General features: G+C 39.3%; 1 protein-coding gene across 1 annotated transcript in view; it reads right to left on the reverse strand.

Annotated features, from left to right (window-relative positions):
* LOC127527999 (cilia- and flagella-associated protein 99-like) overlaps positions 1-14,291 on the reverse strand; it is a 52,369-nt gene extending 38,078 nt beyond the window's left edge. The window contains exons 1-2 of the mRNA XM_051928537.1: positions 14,252-14,291; positions 8,016-8,281 (exon numbers count right to left, since the gene is read on the reverse strand). Of these exons, the coding sequence (XP_051784497.1) occupies positions 8,016-8,281; positions 14,252-14,291 (306 nt within the window). The remainder of the gene's footprint in view (positions 1-8,015; positions 8,282-14,251) is intronic.
* Positions 14,292-15,007: the final 716 nt, after the last annotated feature.

Here is a 15,007-nt window from a genome sequence, read left to right on the forward strand (position 1 = left end):
CTCAACCCTTTTATTGCTGTCTTTACACACATCTCCCAGTTCTGCTCAAAAGTGGGACACTGACAGGGCAACCCTTGAGTTAGGCGACAGTGCTAACTAAAGCGAATGTGAGGGCTTTGAACCAGCACAAGAACGTACCAGCCTTTTTTCCTTAAATTTGGGTAATCAACGAGTTGAATATGTCAGAAGGGCAGCTGGCTAACGTTACTCACTTGAAAAAAAAGGGTTATTTTTTATGAAAAGGACCAGGAAATATGCAAAGTCAAAAAAGCAGCTGAGAGTTACTAGATTAATCAAGAAAGCTAAAAGAAGAACAAAAATCAACAGTCAAGGACAAGAGCAAAATTTTTGAGAAGAAGGAAATTAAAAATAATGGTCTTCAAAGATGCAATACAAGATAGGTTTGTTATCTTCAAATTCAGATACAAAACGCCCAAGAAGATGAACTTTAACCACCCACCAACTGAAGTCAAGACCCTAGAGGCCATGCCCCTAGCAGTCAAAATCTGCATCATATTGACAGAATCCACAAAAAAACAAAACGGTATTGAGGCAGAGCACTAATAAGTTATAAGTTCCGGAAAAATGCATTAAACCTAAAATCTGACTTCAGAATCAGAGTCTCTGAGTTTTAAAATCACAGGAGAGACATATAATTAACCAGAAATATAAAAAGTATATGAAGGCTAACAATCATAACAAGAACAAAAGACATTGTTCAGTCTAGAGCAGTTTTTTTCTTGATTCACAGGTCCACACTGGCACCAGTCTGCAGAAATATTTTGCTTGTCCCCGGAGTGTCAGATATTTCAATTGCATAAACGCTGTTAATTTCTGAGTGCTTGTCTGCAAGGCGGTGTCAATGAAACATGGCCGGTCAGCGGAGCACTTCCAGTATTAAACCTGGAAAAAACATGCTGTAATATGTTTATTTAAAGGTTTGCACTGCTCAGAACTGTGATTGGGATGCCTCCATCGATCTCAAGCCAGTCAAAACTAAATAGTCCTGCTAAATACTCCTCCAATGGGGACCGGAAGCATGAAAAACTCGATACTCCAAAATGAGGTGCTAGAAACTCTGCTGGTCCACAAGCATTTATTAAAATAAAAAATGGTCCACTTCACAGAAAGATTGAAAACCACTGGTCATGGGTACAGATCAAGAGTGAACAAGACCAAAAGAACAGATATGGATGTGACCAGATAGAGGAAACATGCTAAAAAGGTGGCAAATATAAACCTTAAACCAAAAAACATGCGGAAAAACCAAAACCATGGACAATTATGAGATGGCTGGACAAAACGAGAGGAACAAGGAGTCTTGGCATTCTCAGGAGGACATGTTTTTCACACTGTTCATCATATTCTCATCAGTTAAATGGCTTACAGGACAAGGAGACTGGATGGACGCAACTACAGGTGCTAGAGCTCACATTGGCTACCAGCCTCCAGTCAAGGCCTCAACATGACGGACTTTTGGGATTTGGTTAGACCTAGTTGTCCCTAGACCCTTCCACCCTTCAAAGAGACCAGTAAGGGGACCACTATGCAAGGCTTTATCTTTAGCAATATTAACTGAGCAGTGCCAGTATCCATTAAAGCAATAGTTGAACACTCATTTGCTGCTTATTAATAATTGATTGTTAATGCAGATGGCCTGCTCATTGAAACAGCCAATCATAGGGCTGAAACTCAATATATGGAGCATGCAAACATGTTCAAAAAGTTTACTTGTTGTTTGACTAAATATTAAATTGGGCAAGAAGCGAGAATGAGCAACTTTAACTGCAGTATAATCGTCGGTATCCTGTGTGGTGTTTTCATTATTGGCCTCACAAGATTTTCATGCACTACAGTATCCAAAGTTAAAAGAGAATGGTGTGATAACAAAACATTCAGTGAGTGTTAGTCCTGTGGTTGAGAACACCATTCTAATGAGGCGGTAAGTAAGACAAAAATGGGTAGTAACACTGAAGGTAACAGAAAGGCCAGAAATATTCAAAAACTTTATCACAGAGGTATCCGTAGGGCACAATTCACTGGATTTAAAAGCAGATGAGCTAAAGTTGCAAAAGACCACGCTTGGTCTCACTAATGTTAACTAAGACCTAGAACATGAGGTTACAGTAGACATGTGGGTGATTAAAGTTTGGAAAACTGTTATCTAGGCGGATGAATCTCAGTTTCTGCTGTGACATATAAATGTTATGATAAGAGCATTCATTGATCCATCCTGGCCTGTGTCAATGGTAGAGGCTGGGGGTGGTAATGTAATAGTCTGGTAATGTGTTTTTGGCACACATTAGGACTTGTCATAACAATTAAATGTTATTTAAGCATTTCTGATAATTGTAATACTTTAATGGCCTCAGTGTGCTTTTCTAAATGGATGCTTATAGCAATATGAGCACACGGCACCTTAAACTGATTCCACAAACTGTGACTTTAGTTTTTTTTTCCCAGTACCTTGCACTGTCCTTGGATATATATCCAAAAAAGAGTCTTTGTGAATAAAGTGGAATGGGAGGTCCAGAGTATGAAGAATTGTTCTTTGCACCCTGTAGTCCTAGAGGCCATCTAGACTGATGGCGGGAGCCTTCTGTCTTGACTGGGATCCCTTCGTCTCTTGAACCAAGTGTACCGTACTTTGAATATGCATTGTAGTTCATTCCCAGATATCATCCAACCATTTTCTTTTCTGTTTTCTTCTTTTCCTTGATCCTTCAGTTCGTCCGAGCATTACTATCTTTATCAATCTGTTATCCTTCATCCTACAGACATGTCTAAATATCATCAGTTTTCTCACTCTGATCTTAGTTTCTATTTTTACTCTCCTGTTCCAGCCCTTTCGAATGTCTTTTTTGCTGACCAAGTCCCTCTAAGTCATTCCCATTATTTCTCTATAGCAATTCATTTCAAACATATTCAATGTAATGGCGTCAACTTTCTTTAGAGTGCAAGACTCACATGCATATAGTAATGTAGACATCATGCATGCATCCTGCAGTTTGGTCTTTATTTAAATGTTTCTGCTTTTCTGAAATGTGGTTTGCCTTGCAAAGACACTACACAATTCTCCATTGTATTTCCTTGCTACTTGAAGTTATCATGCTTCCCTGGTGTATGAACTGGTCTACACATACAAGTTTATCTCCCACTATGAACACCTCTGCTGCTTTATTGTTACCCTTACCGTCACTTTTGCCTTTTTCCGGTTGATGTGCAGTCCATAGTCTTTGCCAGCCTGATGGATTTCTGTTAGCGGTATCTGCAAGTCTTTCTCTTTTTCTGCCAACAGATCTATATTGTCTGCAAATTTCAGATCCTTAATGTTCCTTCCCTGAATTACCACACCTTCATCTTCTTGCACTTCATGATCTCCTCCAGAATTGTTACAGACAGTAGTGGGGACACTGGATCTCTTTGTCTGCTGCCTGTTGTTGGTCAGATCTATTCATTTACTCCTTCCTTGGTCTTCAGAGCTACCTCTTGAGTATGAAAATGTAGGTGGAATTCTTTAGGAACTGTGTGATACTATTGGACTAAATTGGAGCAGAAAACCATAAGGAATTTTTTGAAGCACCTTGTCGAATCCACGTCTTGAAGAATTCAGGCTGTCCTGGAGACAAAAGGGGATTGTACCCAGTATGACAACAATAGAAGGGTGTACTTAATAAAGTGGCCACTAAGCGTACAACTGTTAGGATCTGGGTTTCTTTTTCTGATTTTTTATGTCATTTTACACTTGTTTTAGGTTTTTTTAGATCACTGAAGTTATATCTGAAATCAATTTTTGGCAATTCCTTTTTCGTTTTCATTGTGATACATTTTTTGGACTATTTCATCCACCATTTTATGTTTTCATGATTGCCACCATTTTGGTCTCCCATTGTTAAAACAAATACGCTAGTTGTTAGCGGTGTGTCCTCTGAGGTTGTGACCTTTGATAATGATGTCATGGGATTAAGGTCATCCAGAGAAACACTTCCTTATCCAAGCTGCATATCTGAATCCTATTTTTCAGATCATCCTTACTCTAGTATTTCAACTTTTGCTCTTGTTTTTGATCACGATTTTTGCTTTTCATTTTGGCCTTGTTGTACATTCTTTCTGTTCTCCTAGTTTTGACCTGTTTCTTGCTTTTTGTAAATCTTGTGTCTCATTGTCAAATCTTGTCTACTAACAGACACAACAATAATATAAAGGATCAAATGAAATAAAGTGACTCTTTTAATTCTATCAATGAGCAGTGTGTTGCTAATCAAACAACATAAAAATATCGTGAAGCCATTTTGTTTTGTTGCAGATGCCACCATTTTGTCAGCGTTGATAAGCACAGAAGAACTGAAATAAATGTATGGTGCATGACATCACAAATGCAACAGTATAAAGGTTTGTGGATAAAAACCTTAGCTCTTGGCAAGTTTGTTTTCTTTTCGGAATGACTTTTAAGAACTTCTGTACAGTAATCCCTCCTCCATCGCGGGGGTTGCGTTCCAGAACCCCCCGCGAAAGGTGAAAATCCGTGAAGTAGAAACCATATGTTTATATGGTTATTTTTATATTGTCATGCTTGGGTCACAGATTTGCACAGAAACACAGGAGGTTGTAGAGAGACAGGAACTTTATTCAAACACTGCAAACAAAACATTTGTCTCTTTTTCAAAAGTTTAAACAGTGCTCCATGACAAGACAGAGATGACAGTTCCGTCTCACAATTAAAAGAATGAAAACATATCTTCCTCTTCAAAGGAGTGCGAGTCAGAAGCAGAGAATGTCACAGAGAGAAAAAAGCAAACAATCAAAAATCAATAGGGCTGTTTGGCTTTTAAGTATGCAAAGCACCGCCGTATAAAGCAGCTACAAGGAAGAGAGCAATGTGAAGGTAGTCTTTCAGTATTTTTTAGAGGAGCGTCCGTATCCTCTAGGCCAGTGTGCGAACAGCCCCTCTGCTCACACCCCCTCCATCAGGAGCAGAGAATGTCAGAGAGAGTGAGCGAGACAGAGAAAAACAAACAATCAAAAATCAATATGTGCTGTTCAAGCTTTGAAGTATGCGAAGCACCATGCGGGAAGCATGTTGCTTGACAAAGCCGGAAGGGAGCAATGTGAAGATAATCTTTCAGCATTTTTAGACGAGCGTCCGTATCGTCTAGGGGTGCGAACAGCCCCCCTTCTCACACCCCCTACGTCAGGAGCAGAGAATGTCAGAGCAAGAGAGAGAGAGAAGTAAACAATGAAAAATCAATACATGCTGTTTGATCTTTTAAGTATGCGAAGCACCGTACAGGAAGCATATCGCTTGACAAAGCCGCCACATGTAAGCCCAGCAAGGATGGCAGCAATGTGAAGGTAATCTTTCAGCGTTTTTTGAGGAGCAGCCGTATCCTCTAGGGGTGCGAACAGCCCCCGTGCTCACAATATATTTGAGGAGTTTTATTTAATACGTAATACGCGCTCTGGTTGGGTAGCTTCTCAGCCATCTGCCAATAACATCCCTTGTATGAAATCAACAGAGCAAACCAACTGAGGAAGCGTGTACCAGAAATTAAAAGATCCATTGTCCACAGAAATCCACGAACCAGCAAAAAATCCGCAATATATATTTAAATATGCTTACATATAAAATCCGCGATAGAGTGAAGCCGCGAAAGTCGAAGCGCGATATAGCAAGGGATTACTGTACTATGAAATATTGACTGTTTTTAGCTGCTGATCTTTGGCTTTGGTGAAAGATAAGACAGATTTTTAAGTATAGAACTTTAGTTTGGCAAATGATCGCGTCTCATCCCAAAACAAAATTATTGTTGTCTTCCCCTTTTTGTATTTTATTGTATTCTAATAAGTATTGTGTGTGTTTATGTTTCAGTATAGATCTAGTATTTCTAATCAGTTTCTACTTTGGTTTTTCGGCTCTCTTTTGCATTTTTGATTTTTGTGACCATTGTGAGTACTTTGTTGTGTTTCTCTCTCTGAGTTTTGGACTTTGATTTGTTTTTTGGATTCGATTTGGACTGCTTTTGCTCTTTTTGGTTTGCCTTGTTAAGGCATACTCCTTTGAACTTACAGTATTTTTGCCTGTGTTTTTCCTTATTTGAAATTATTTTGTAAATAAATTGTAGTTTTCTGACTAACATTGATTTTATTTTAATTATATTTAATATCATTTTGCTTTAGTCACCCTTTGTTTTTGATATTTTTTCCTTGACTAGTTTTTACTTTATTTTGTGTTTTTTGTATCTTTGATCTGTTATTTTTAGATCACTGACACCTGAAAGAGTTAGATTTGTTAATTCTGTGTAAGTGACATCACCTCTTGTCTACCTTTCTCTTCAGATTTTTTGTTAAGAGTTTCATTGCTCTCTAAATGTGGTGGCCAGCGGTGATTCAGATGGCCTGTCAGCTCAGTACTCAGTCTGGGCTTTGGCAGGGACACTCAAGGATAGTTACAGACTTGTCCCAAAGCCACTCCAGAGTTGTCTTGACTGGAAGCTTCAAGTCTTTTTAGGGGTGATGAAGAGAGAACTGTGGCCCCAATCTAAGGTTGTGTATACTCTGAAGCAAGTTTTCTTTTCTTGGCTGCATTAATCTTTTCCTCACTAATGACCAGTCTCCCTGGGCCTGCCACTGAGAAACACTCACATAGCATGATGCCACCACCACCATGCTTCACTCTAGGGATTATATTAGGCAGGGGATGAGCAGTGCCTGGTCTTTGTCAGACATAGTGCTTGGAGTTCTGCCCAAATTGTTCGATTTTTGTTTCTTCAGACAAAAGAATCTTTTTCCTCCATCTCTTGAGTGTTTTAAATGCTTCTTGGCAACCTCCAAAAAGACTGTCATATGTGCCTGATTGATGGAGTGCTGTTGAGATGGTCATCCTTCTGAAAGATTCTGCCATCTCAGCAGTGGAATTCTGAAGTTCTGTTAGAGAGACCATTGAGTTCATGGTCACCTAACTGACCAAGGCCCTTCTTGACTGGTTACAGAGTTTGGCCAGATGGCCAACTCTAGTAGTAGTTGGGGTGGTTCCAAATTTATTCCATTTCACAATTATTGAGGTAGCTGTGCTCCCAGGAACACCTGAAGCTTTGGAAGTTGCTACCCTTACACGATCTATGCCTTGTGACTTGGGAGGTCTGCTAAGAGTTCCTTTCAAGGTTTTTGTCCTAACGTACAGTGTGAATTATGGGGCATCATATGCACAGGTGTGAGCCTTTCAAAATGTCCAATCAATTCAGTTGGCCACAGGTGGACTCCAGTCACATTCTAGAAATGTCTCAAGGATAAGTAAAGCAAACAGGATGGACCTTTCCACAATTAGGAGTTCCCCAACACAGGGTCCGAATACTTACAGAAATTAGAAATTTCATTTTTTGATGTTTTAATAAATATGAAAACATTTTAGAAAACATGGACAAAAACTGCAAATTTATCCATTTAAAAGGAAATCTACAACACAATAAAGTGTGCAGAAAGTGAACAGGTCTGCAAATTTTCTGAATCCACTGTTTGTGGGTGAGGTGAATCTGGATGGTCAGCCATCAAGCCTCTTAGTTTCTTCTTACTATGAATAAGTTTTCTTTTCTAACAATTCTGTCTCTGTTGAATTTCAGAATAGATTTTAACATTGTGTTTGTTCAATATTTGTTTATTACTGAATACCACATACAAAAAAGCCTTGTGCAAAAAGACAGGATAGCACCGAGTACAGGGTGAAGTGTGATGGTGAAGTATGATAGGGAAGTTCAGAAAGCATTTGCATTTTTTTCTGAAAGGGAGACCTCATTGGCCATAGAACAATAGTTTCTTGAGCAATTTTTTTGTTTTAGGGTTTGGTGTTGTCTGCTTTGTGATTTCAAATTCAATTTGACCTTCTGTTTTGGTCACTTATTATTTACTCTGCAACATTCGACCAGTTTATTGCTTAAAGATTTAATGCCACTCACAAATGGAAATGACTTGTTTTTTTCATTTCATTTGTTATAACAGACTAAAATTGTTACTATACTTACTTGTTCTTTCTGAAGTGTGGCCTTCATTTTGTTCTCCTCAATGATCTTCTTACGGGTCAGCCATGCTTCCTCATACCTAAGTTTGTCTTCTAAGCGCCTCTGCTCCACCTTGGCTAATTTCTGCTTCATTTCTCTTTCCCATCTCTGTTTTTGCTTTTGAAGAAATTCTGTAGGGTCTGGGGCTCCTTCCAGCAATTTTTCAATTCTGTAAAAAATAATAACATCCTTGGACTCACCACTTGGTTGGGGATGGCCATCATCCTGCCCTACAGAAAACAATGTAAGTTCTAAGAATGCCCTAATGCCTTAAGGGTTCTTCCTTCTGTAATATCACAAGACCAAACTGGATTTATTAAAGGCTTCTAATCTTCAAGGTTTGTTTAATATAATATATTCACCCATAAAGTCTAACACCCCAGAGATCTTATCATCTTTGCATGTAGAAAAAGCATTTGCCATGGTTAAATGGGACTAACTTTTCACCACATTGCACAAATTGGGGTTTGGCCCAAACATATGTGCATGAATCAAACTACTGTATACTAGTCAAGAAGCCTCAGTTTGTATTTACAACATCATTTCAGACTAATTCAAACTAGAACGCGGTACTCAACAAGGATACCCCTTATCACCACTGGTCTTTGCAATCAATCACCATCACCATCAGCCATTGGCTGTTTACTTTTGAAATGCATTACAGATAAAGGGGATTTTCAAGGAAGGACTTGAACAGAAAAAACACTATATGCAGATGATATGGTATGGCATGTATCAGACCCACAAATTTCCAGATTTTCAAAAGATATCTGGACTCAAAATGAATTTGAATAAAAGTGTGCTTTTTCCAGTGAATTTCAAGCAAGTAATATCGGACTGGACATCTTTCCATTTAGCTTAGTAGATCAGTTTAAATATCTCGGAGTAAATAACACAAGTAGATATAAAGCTCTTTTTCAACAAAATTTTACTGTCTGCATGGAAAAAATTATACAAGATGTAGATGGTCCACCCTCCATCTCACATTAGCAGGGACAATCAATATTATTAAGGTGAACATCCTTTCCAAGCTTCTTTTTCTATTTCAAACCGTTCCCATACTTCTGGTCCACCATAAATCACAACCTCATTTATTTGAATTCTAAACATCAACACACCCAAAGGGCGACTCTACAATGACCTAAAGCAGAAGGTGGCACGGCACTACTTAATTTTCAATTTTATTAATGGGTGGCAAATATACAAACTATAAAAACCTGGGGCATCATGCATTATGCCGTGCATATACTTCACACTAAAACATAGCGTAAGGACAAAAGCAGAAATGTTCGTATGCACAAAAAAATCCAGATGCATAAATCTACGTGAATGCCAACTTCCATGTTCTTCTGCTCCATAAATCCCGTTCAGTATGAAAAGTAATGCACGTGCATGCGCCTGCTGCCCTACCCCAGCTCCCCCCAGAATTACGCCTCTTTGAATATGCAAATCAATATAAATAGCCCTTAAGCTTAGCATTCTGTGAAAAGGCAATGGCAAAAGCACAAGGGAAAATAGAAGAATGTCAGCGAATACCAAGAGGAGGCAAGGAAAAACATATTATATGTTGGTTTAAACAGTGATATAATCAACAAAAGGAACTTGATCTAGTGACATAGAGAGTCGGAGAAACTCGAAAGCTCAAGTTCACAAAGTCATACAGTGCCGTAATAAAAAAGGAGTTATCAGATATCAAAGTCGCCATGAAAAGGTGAGTCATAGCCCACCATCTGAGTGTCATGTGAAAGCTTATTAGGGTACAGAGAAAAGAAAAAAAAATAGGGACACAGTGGAGAAAAAAGATCGAAATGTCAACTGTAATCTTGAAATTTTCACTTTAATCACGTGGTTTATTTTGTCATTAAAGTAGAACATAATAAACTTCATCTTAAAAACGATTAATTTACTAGTTTCTCAAGTACCATCGTAACTAAAGTAGCACGTTAAATGCTTTGCTTTGTATGTGTTCTTTTATGTGCTCTATGTGTGTGAATCACTATGTGCTTCTTAAACGGGCTTTCTCTTCCTCCGACAGAACACAGAATCCATTACATTCATGATATTACAGCTCTCTGAATAATTAAAATGCTGAGATGTATACGTGATATCATTTTCATGATGATAGAAGTTAAAGCATGTTATTAAACATGGGAACATGGTGGCGCAGTGATAGCGACAAGCTGGCGCCCTGTCCACAGACTGCCTCATGCAAGATGCTTGCTGCACCATGTGCGACCTTCGATGAAATTATTTATTGCAGCAGTACTGTCTCTTCCAAACATACTAACCCCAAATTCCTGTCCTTCCTGTTCTTTCTCCAAGTAATCAATCACCACACAATCAGCTCTGTAATAGATGTTAGGCCATCTGTAAGCTTAGAACACAGGATTCTTCAAAACTTTTAAGGAACATTGAAATATCTTCATAGTACGTGTTTAATTATTCTGTCCATCTATCCTTCCAGTGTCGCACCAGTACCAGCAAGAATACAGTGTGAGGCAGGAACAATCCCTGAACTAGCTAGTGCTGCGACACCATGTCCTCATATGTTTAATTATTAACAATATAGATTATTTAAATGATGTTAACATTTTATCTGTATAATGTAATAAACATATTTTGTTGCATTTCATCTTAAAAATGATATTGTCATAATATGTAAATACGCTCTTTATAAAGTGTCTCAGGTTGTGCAATATTATAACTGTATCGCATGTTTACAGTGAGGTAATTGTACTTCTAAGGACAAACAGTTCTATAAGGAGCACTTGATAGACTGATTGAGTGTGTTTATAGTTCTTGGGATGAAACTGTTTCTGAACTGCGAGGTCAGTACAGGAAAGGCTTTGAAGCTTTTGCCGTATGACAGCAGTTCAAATAGGCAGCATGGCTGAGGCAGCGTGTGCTTGATGCGGTATACCGATAATTCTCTTTCCGATCAGCTGCTATAGAGCTGTGATTCCACACTCAGATACAGTGGGATAAATACTTGAGAGTAACAACGCTATAGCAACTATGGTATTTGGAATAGTTTGGCCATTCCGTGAACCTTTATGTTGTTACAGGTAACTTACAATCAGATGCCTTTCTGCACTGATGCTTTCTTGATTGTGTCTGAATACTGATAGTTAATGCTGAGCAGAGCAGACACTAGTACAAATGACTCTGAAAGCTGCTGCTACTTCAGTGTACCCATTAGTGTGCATATTAGTAAATAATTGTCTATTTAACCATGATAATGAAAAAATAAATAAATATATTTAAAGGGAAAAATAATGAATTCTTACCTAACACATTTAGAGCACACTGCTGTTTCATTTGTTAAAAATGTACCATAACCAGTTTGTAATTTCTGAATGGATATAAAAAACATCAAAACTGAAAAATAACAGTTTGTTATAATGATGTAGAAGACCCATTGAAAGAGGAAGTGGGTTTGGACAAAAACCTGCAGCCACAAGTGGGACCCAGGACTGAACTTGAGCACTGCTGAATTAGTTGACCAAAATGAGAATAATAAAAGTATTGCCACTGGATATATACCATGAATCCCTGTATGCTGGCAGCACCACATGGCTAATTGGCCTGTTTAGGAGGAATCGAGGAATGATGCCAATTCCAGTAAATAAGTTATTCAAAGCCTAGTGAAAGACAGTGTATGTTAACAAATTTTTAAAATATCACCAGGGTGTTGGCCAATCCATATGACATTACCTTATACTGATAATGTCCATTAGTTGTTTACATTTCAGTTTTTTACTCATCTGCCTCATATTCTAATTCAGAAGAAGGCACTATGGAGATTTGACTCAGTAAAAACTCTGGAGCCAGCTACTTGATTGAGAATGGTGTAACGAACAGCCGGGTCCCATGCCCAGCTGGGACGCCCCTGCTGCATATGTTCTGGAGTAGCAGCCATGGGCTCCTCAGAGTGTTTCGTGGCAGCCTCCCTGGGTGACGATGGTGCCTCAGTTTCTCCCAGGGCTCCATGGGAGATGGAGTTCTCCACAACTCCGTGGGGATCTGGGGTGGCCGCCAGGGGGTGCTGCATGGATCCCGAAGCCTTTATGGACACCTCTACAGCCCTGCCCGGAAGTGCAATTAGCCACAGGTGATCAAGCACCTGGAGCACTTCCAGGTGGGCTATAAAAGAGCCAGCATCCACCACTCAGGAGCCAGAATCGGGAGGAAGAGGACGAGGTTGCCTGGGAGGAGTGGTGGTGCCAGAGGAAGGATTGGTTTGGTTGTGTTGAATTGCTTTGGGAGTGTGTTGGGCCTGTGGGACACGGGGATGGCGTGCCCCACGGCTGAAGAGAAAAATAAAAAAGTCTTGTTGATTTTACACGTGCCTATGCGTCAGTCTGTGCTGGGTCGGGCGCAATATAGGGCCTTATTACAATGGATAATATGACTGGAAAAGGATATTTTTTATTCTTGTTCTAATCGATTCACTGTACTGTATATGATCCATGGTTTTAACCCCCTGTCGTTTTTCTCAACAACAAAAAAAAATTTGAGCTCCAATTAAACTCAAACACAGTTCAATTGATCTTTTTTTCAAATTCTCTTGAAAATATTCCTCCAAAGCTTTAGTTTCTGGTTTAGATAAAGCATATATTTTACATTTAGGTATACAGACATCTAACAAGAAGACAATGGGGCTATCATACTTCCTATGTGGTGCTAATTATAACAAGAGGACTTTACTACAAAACATCTTTGAACTGAAGATATTCAAGAGGTAATAAATTGTTATTACAGCAGAAAACTTTGTGACAATTAACCATATCCAAGCAATGGCGCTTAAGAAGGGATTGATTTCAATTGCTCGGGGTGCAGGTGACTCTACTGCAAAAATGGTTGTTAATTCTTTCTGTAAAGCTGCTGTGTGAATAGAGATTAGGAGGTTAGGAGGTGTGACATGTTTGAACACTCCCTCCCCAGTGGGTTTTCCATTAATCGCTCTTTAAATAATGGATCATTAATGGCACTTTATGGTACATTACTGGTTTGTATGGTTCCTCATAGAATTATTGCTTGACAAAGTACCATTTCATTCTAAGAAGGGTCCTTTGCATATCAAGTTGGTTGTTTGTGCTTTGAATAACTTTGTAATAAGTAGAAAATATTGTAATCTTTAACGTATGGTAGGTTACCTAGCAGGGTACTAACAGATTAAGAAAACTGGAACTTAGTATGTGTTGTTATATGCAGCAAGAGTTCTTTTAAAATCATGATTTTACAAAGCTGCTACCATCCATTCATGGTTATTTACTGTTGAAAGCTTGTAAAAGATCCTACTGAAACCTTCATGTGTATGGGTCTTTTCTATGCCATAGCTCTGGCACCGTTATTGTTATGAATGTACCCTAGAAGTGTGTTAAAGAGCTACTTTCTCAACTTCAATTTGAGAAGAAGGGAATAACTAATAATATTTTCTGCTGTGTGGTCAAATTGACACAATTAATAGCCACAGGGTCCGTAAATAAACGCTTAAACAACGAGTGATTGCCTAAAGATTCTTTCCTAACACTAATAGAAGTCAGAGTTTCCACTAAACCATTTGTTTCTTCAAGCATTTTGATTTCCAAGCTAGGGATACATTACATCGAAGCCTGGTAGCTAGTTCATTCATTTGCTCCCCTGAGCTCATTGATTCAGTTTTAGGGTTGATTTGTTTCATCTCAGGTTTGCACATTTTAGGATGATACTGTGATGGTGCAGATTGGCTCCAGCTCCCACTTCCATTCTGGGAGCCTCTTGAACCCGACACTGATGATAGTGACCGGATGAGCCGGCAGATGAGGTCACTCACATAAAGGAAGGGAATGGTGAAAAGTGCAAAAGTGCTTCTATTAAGCCCTTCAAAAACCAAATTCAAAACAAACAGTGCCATTAGTACAGTGTGTAATCCACAAAAAATAATCCAATAAAATAAAGGTGCCAGTGGAGATTAAAAAGTTATAATGAATAAATCCATTAAAAGTAGAGATTAAAACACACAGTCATTGGGTCCTGACTCCACAGTCAGACAAGTCCGGTACAACTCCACCTGTGTTTCCCCATTTCACCGCTGGCTTGCTCAGCTGGGGAAAATGTTAACAGCTGCGAAATTCATCACCTGACTTCCATCTTAGCCACCCACACGGCTCTAGCCAGACCATTCGAGGTCGATCCTCCTCCCATCATCCTTCACGCACCTGCAGTTGTACCTTGGATCCCTGGGGAGGACTCCACCATGGTCGCACCCACACCTCACAGTTATTCAGTGGGGTGACTAGCCCCTGGAATGCCACACAATCACTTCTTCGCAAAGCCCAAGATTGTGCTGCCTTTTCTCTCAAGGTGGCCGGCTCATCCAGCATGAGACTGCTTTGACAGGTCTTCACTTTTTTTGCTCTCGATTCTCCCTTTAAACTCTGATGCTGTTTATCTTCTGATATGTTCCTACCTTCCCCTCTTCTCCCCCTCTGACCCATGCAGGCTCTTTTTAAATCTGCTACCTAATTGGGTGCAGGTAAGAGGAGGCACTGCCTCTGCGGCAGCACAGTGTCTACTGATTGACCCGCCCGCCTCTACACATGAATGTGGCACAGCCAGCCAGTACCTCAACTAACGCACTTACGCACCCTTTGTCTCGCTTGGAGCCTGCACGTGCACAGGATGCGATTAATTATTTAGAATTGCCACAGTGCCACAGACCACACGTCACAGATACGTTTTACAGACTCAAGAAGAGATAATGAAAATTTGAAAATGACTCAAGAGAAGAGATGTGGTCAAAAAACAGGTAGGACTCAAATCCAAAAGGACTGCTGACCAATTGTTAAAACATAAGAACGTTAACCCAAAAATCACAAGTCTAAAAAAATGCTTTTTATTTTTGAAAAACCAGTCAGAGAAAACAGCTGAGAAGTCTGTACTTGTATTTCTATTATAAAAGGAAATCCTGAGAC

Source organism: Erpetoichthys calabaricus, chromosome 5, assembly GCF_900747795.2.
Source record: "Erpetoichthys calabaricus chromosome 5, fErpCal1.3, whole genome shotgun sequence".
Taxonomy (NCBI): Eukaryota; Metazoa; Chordata; class Cladistia; order Polypteriformes; family Polypteridae; genus Erpetoichthys; species Erpetoichthys calabaricus.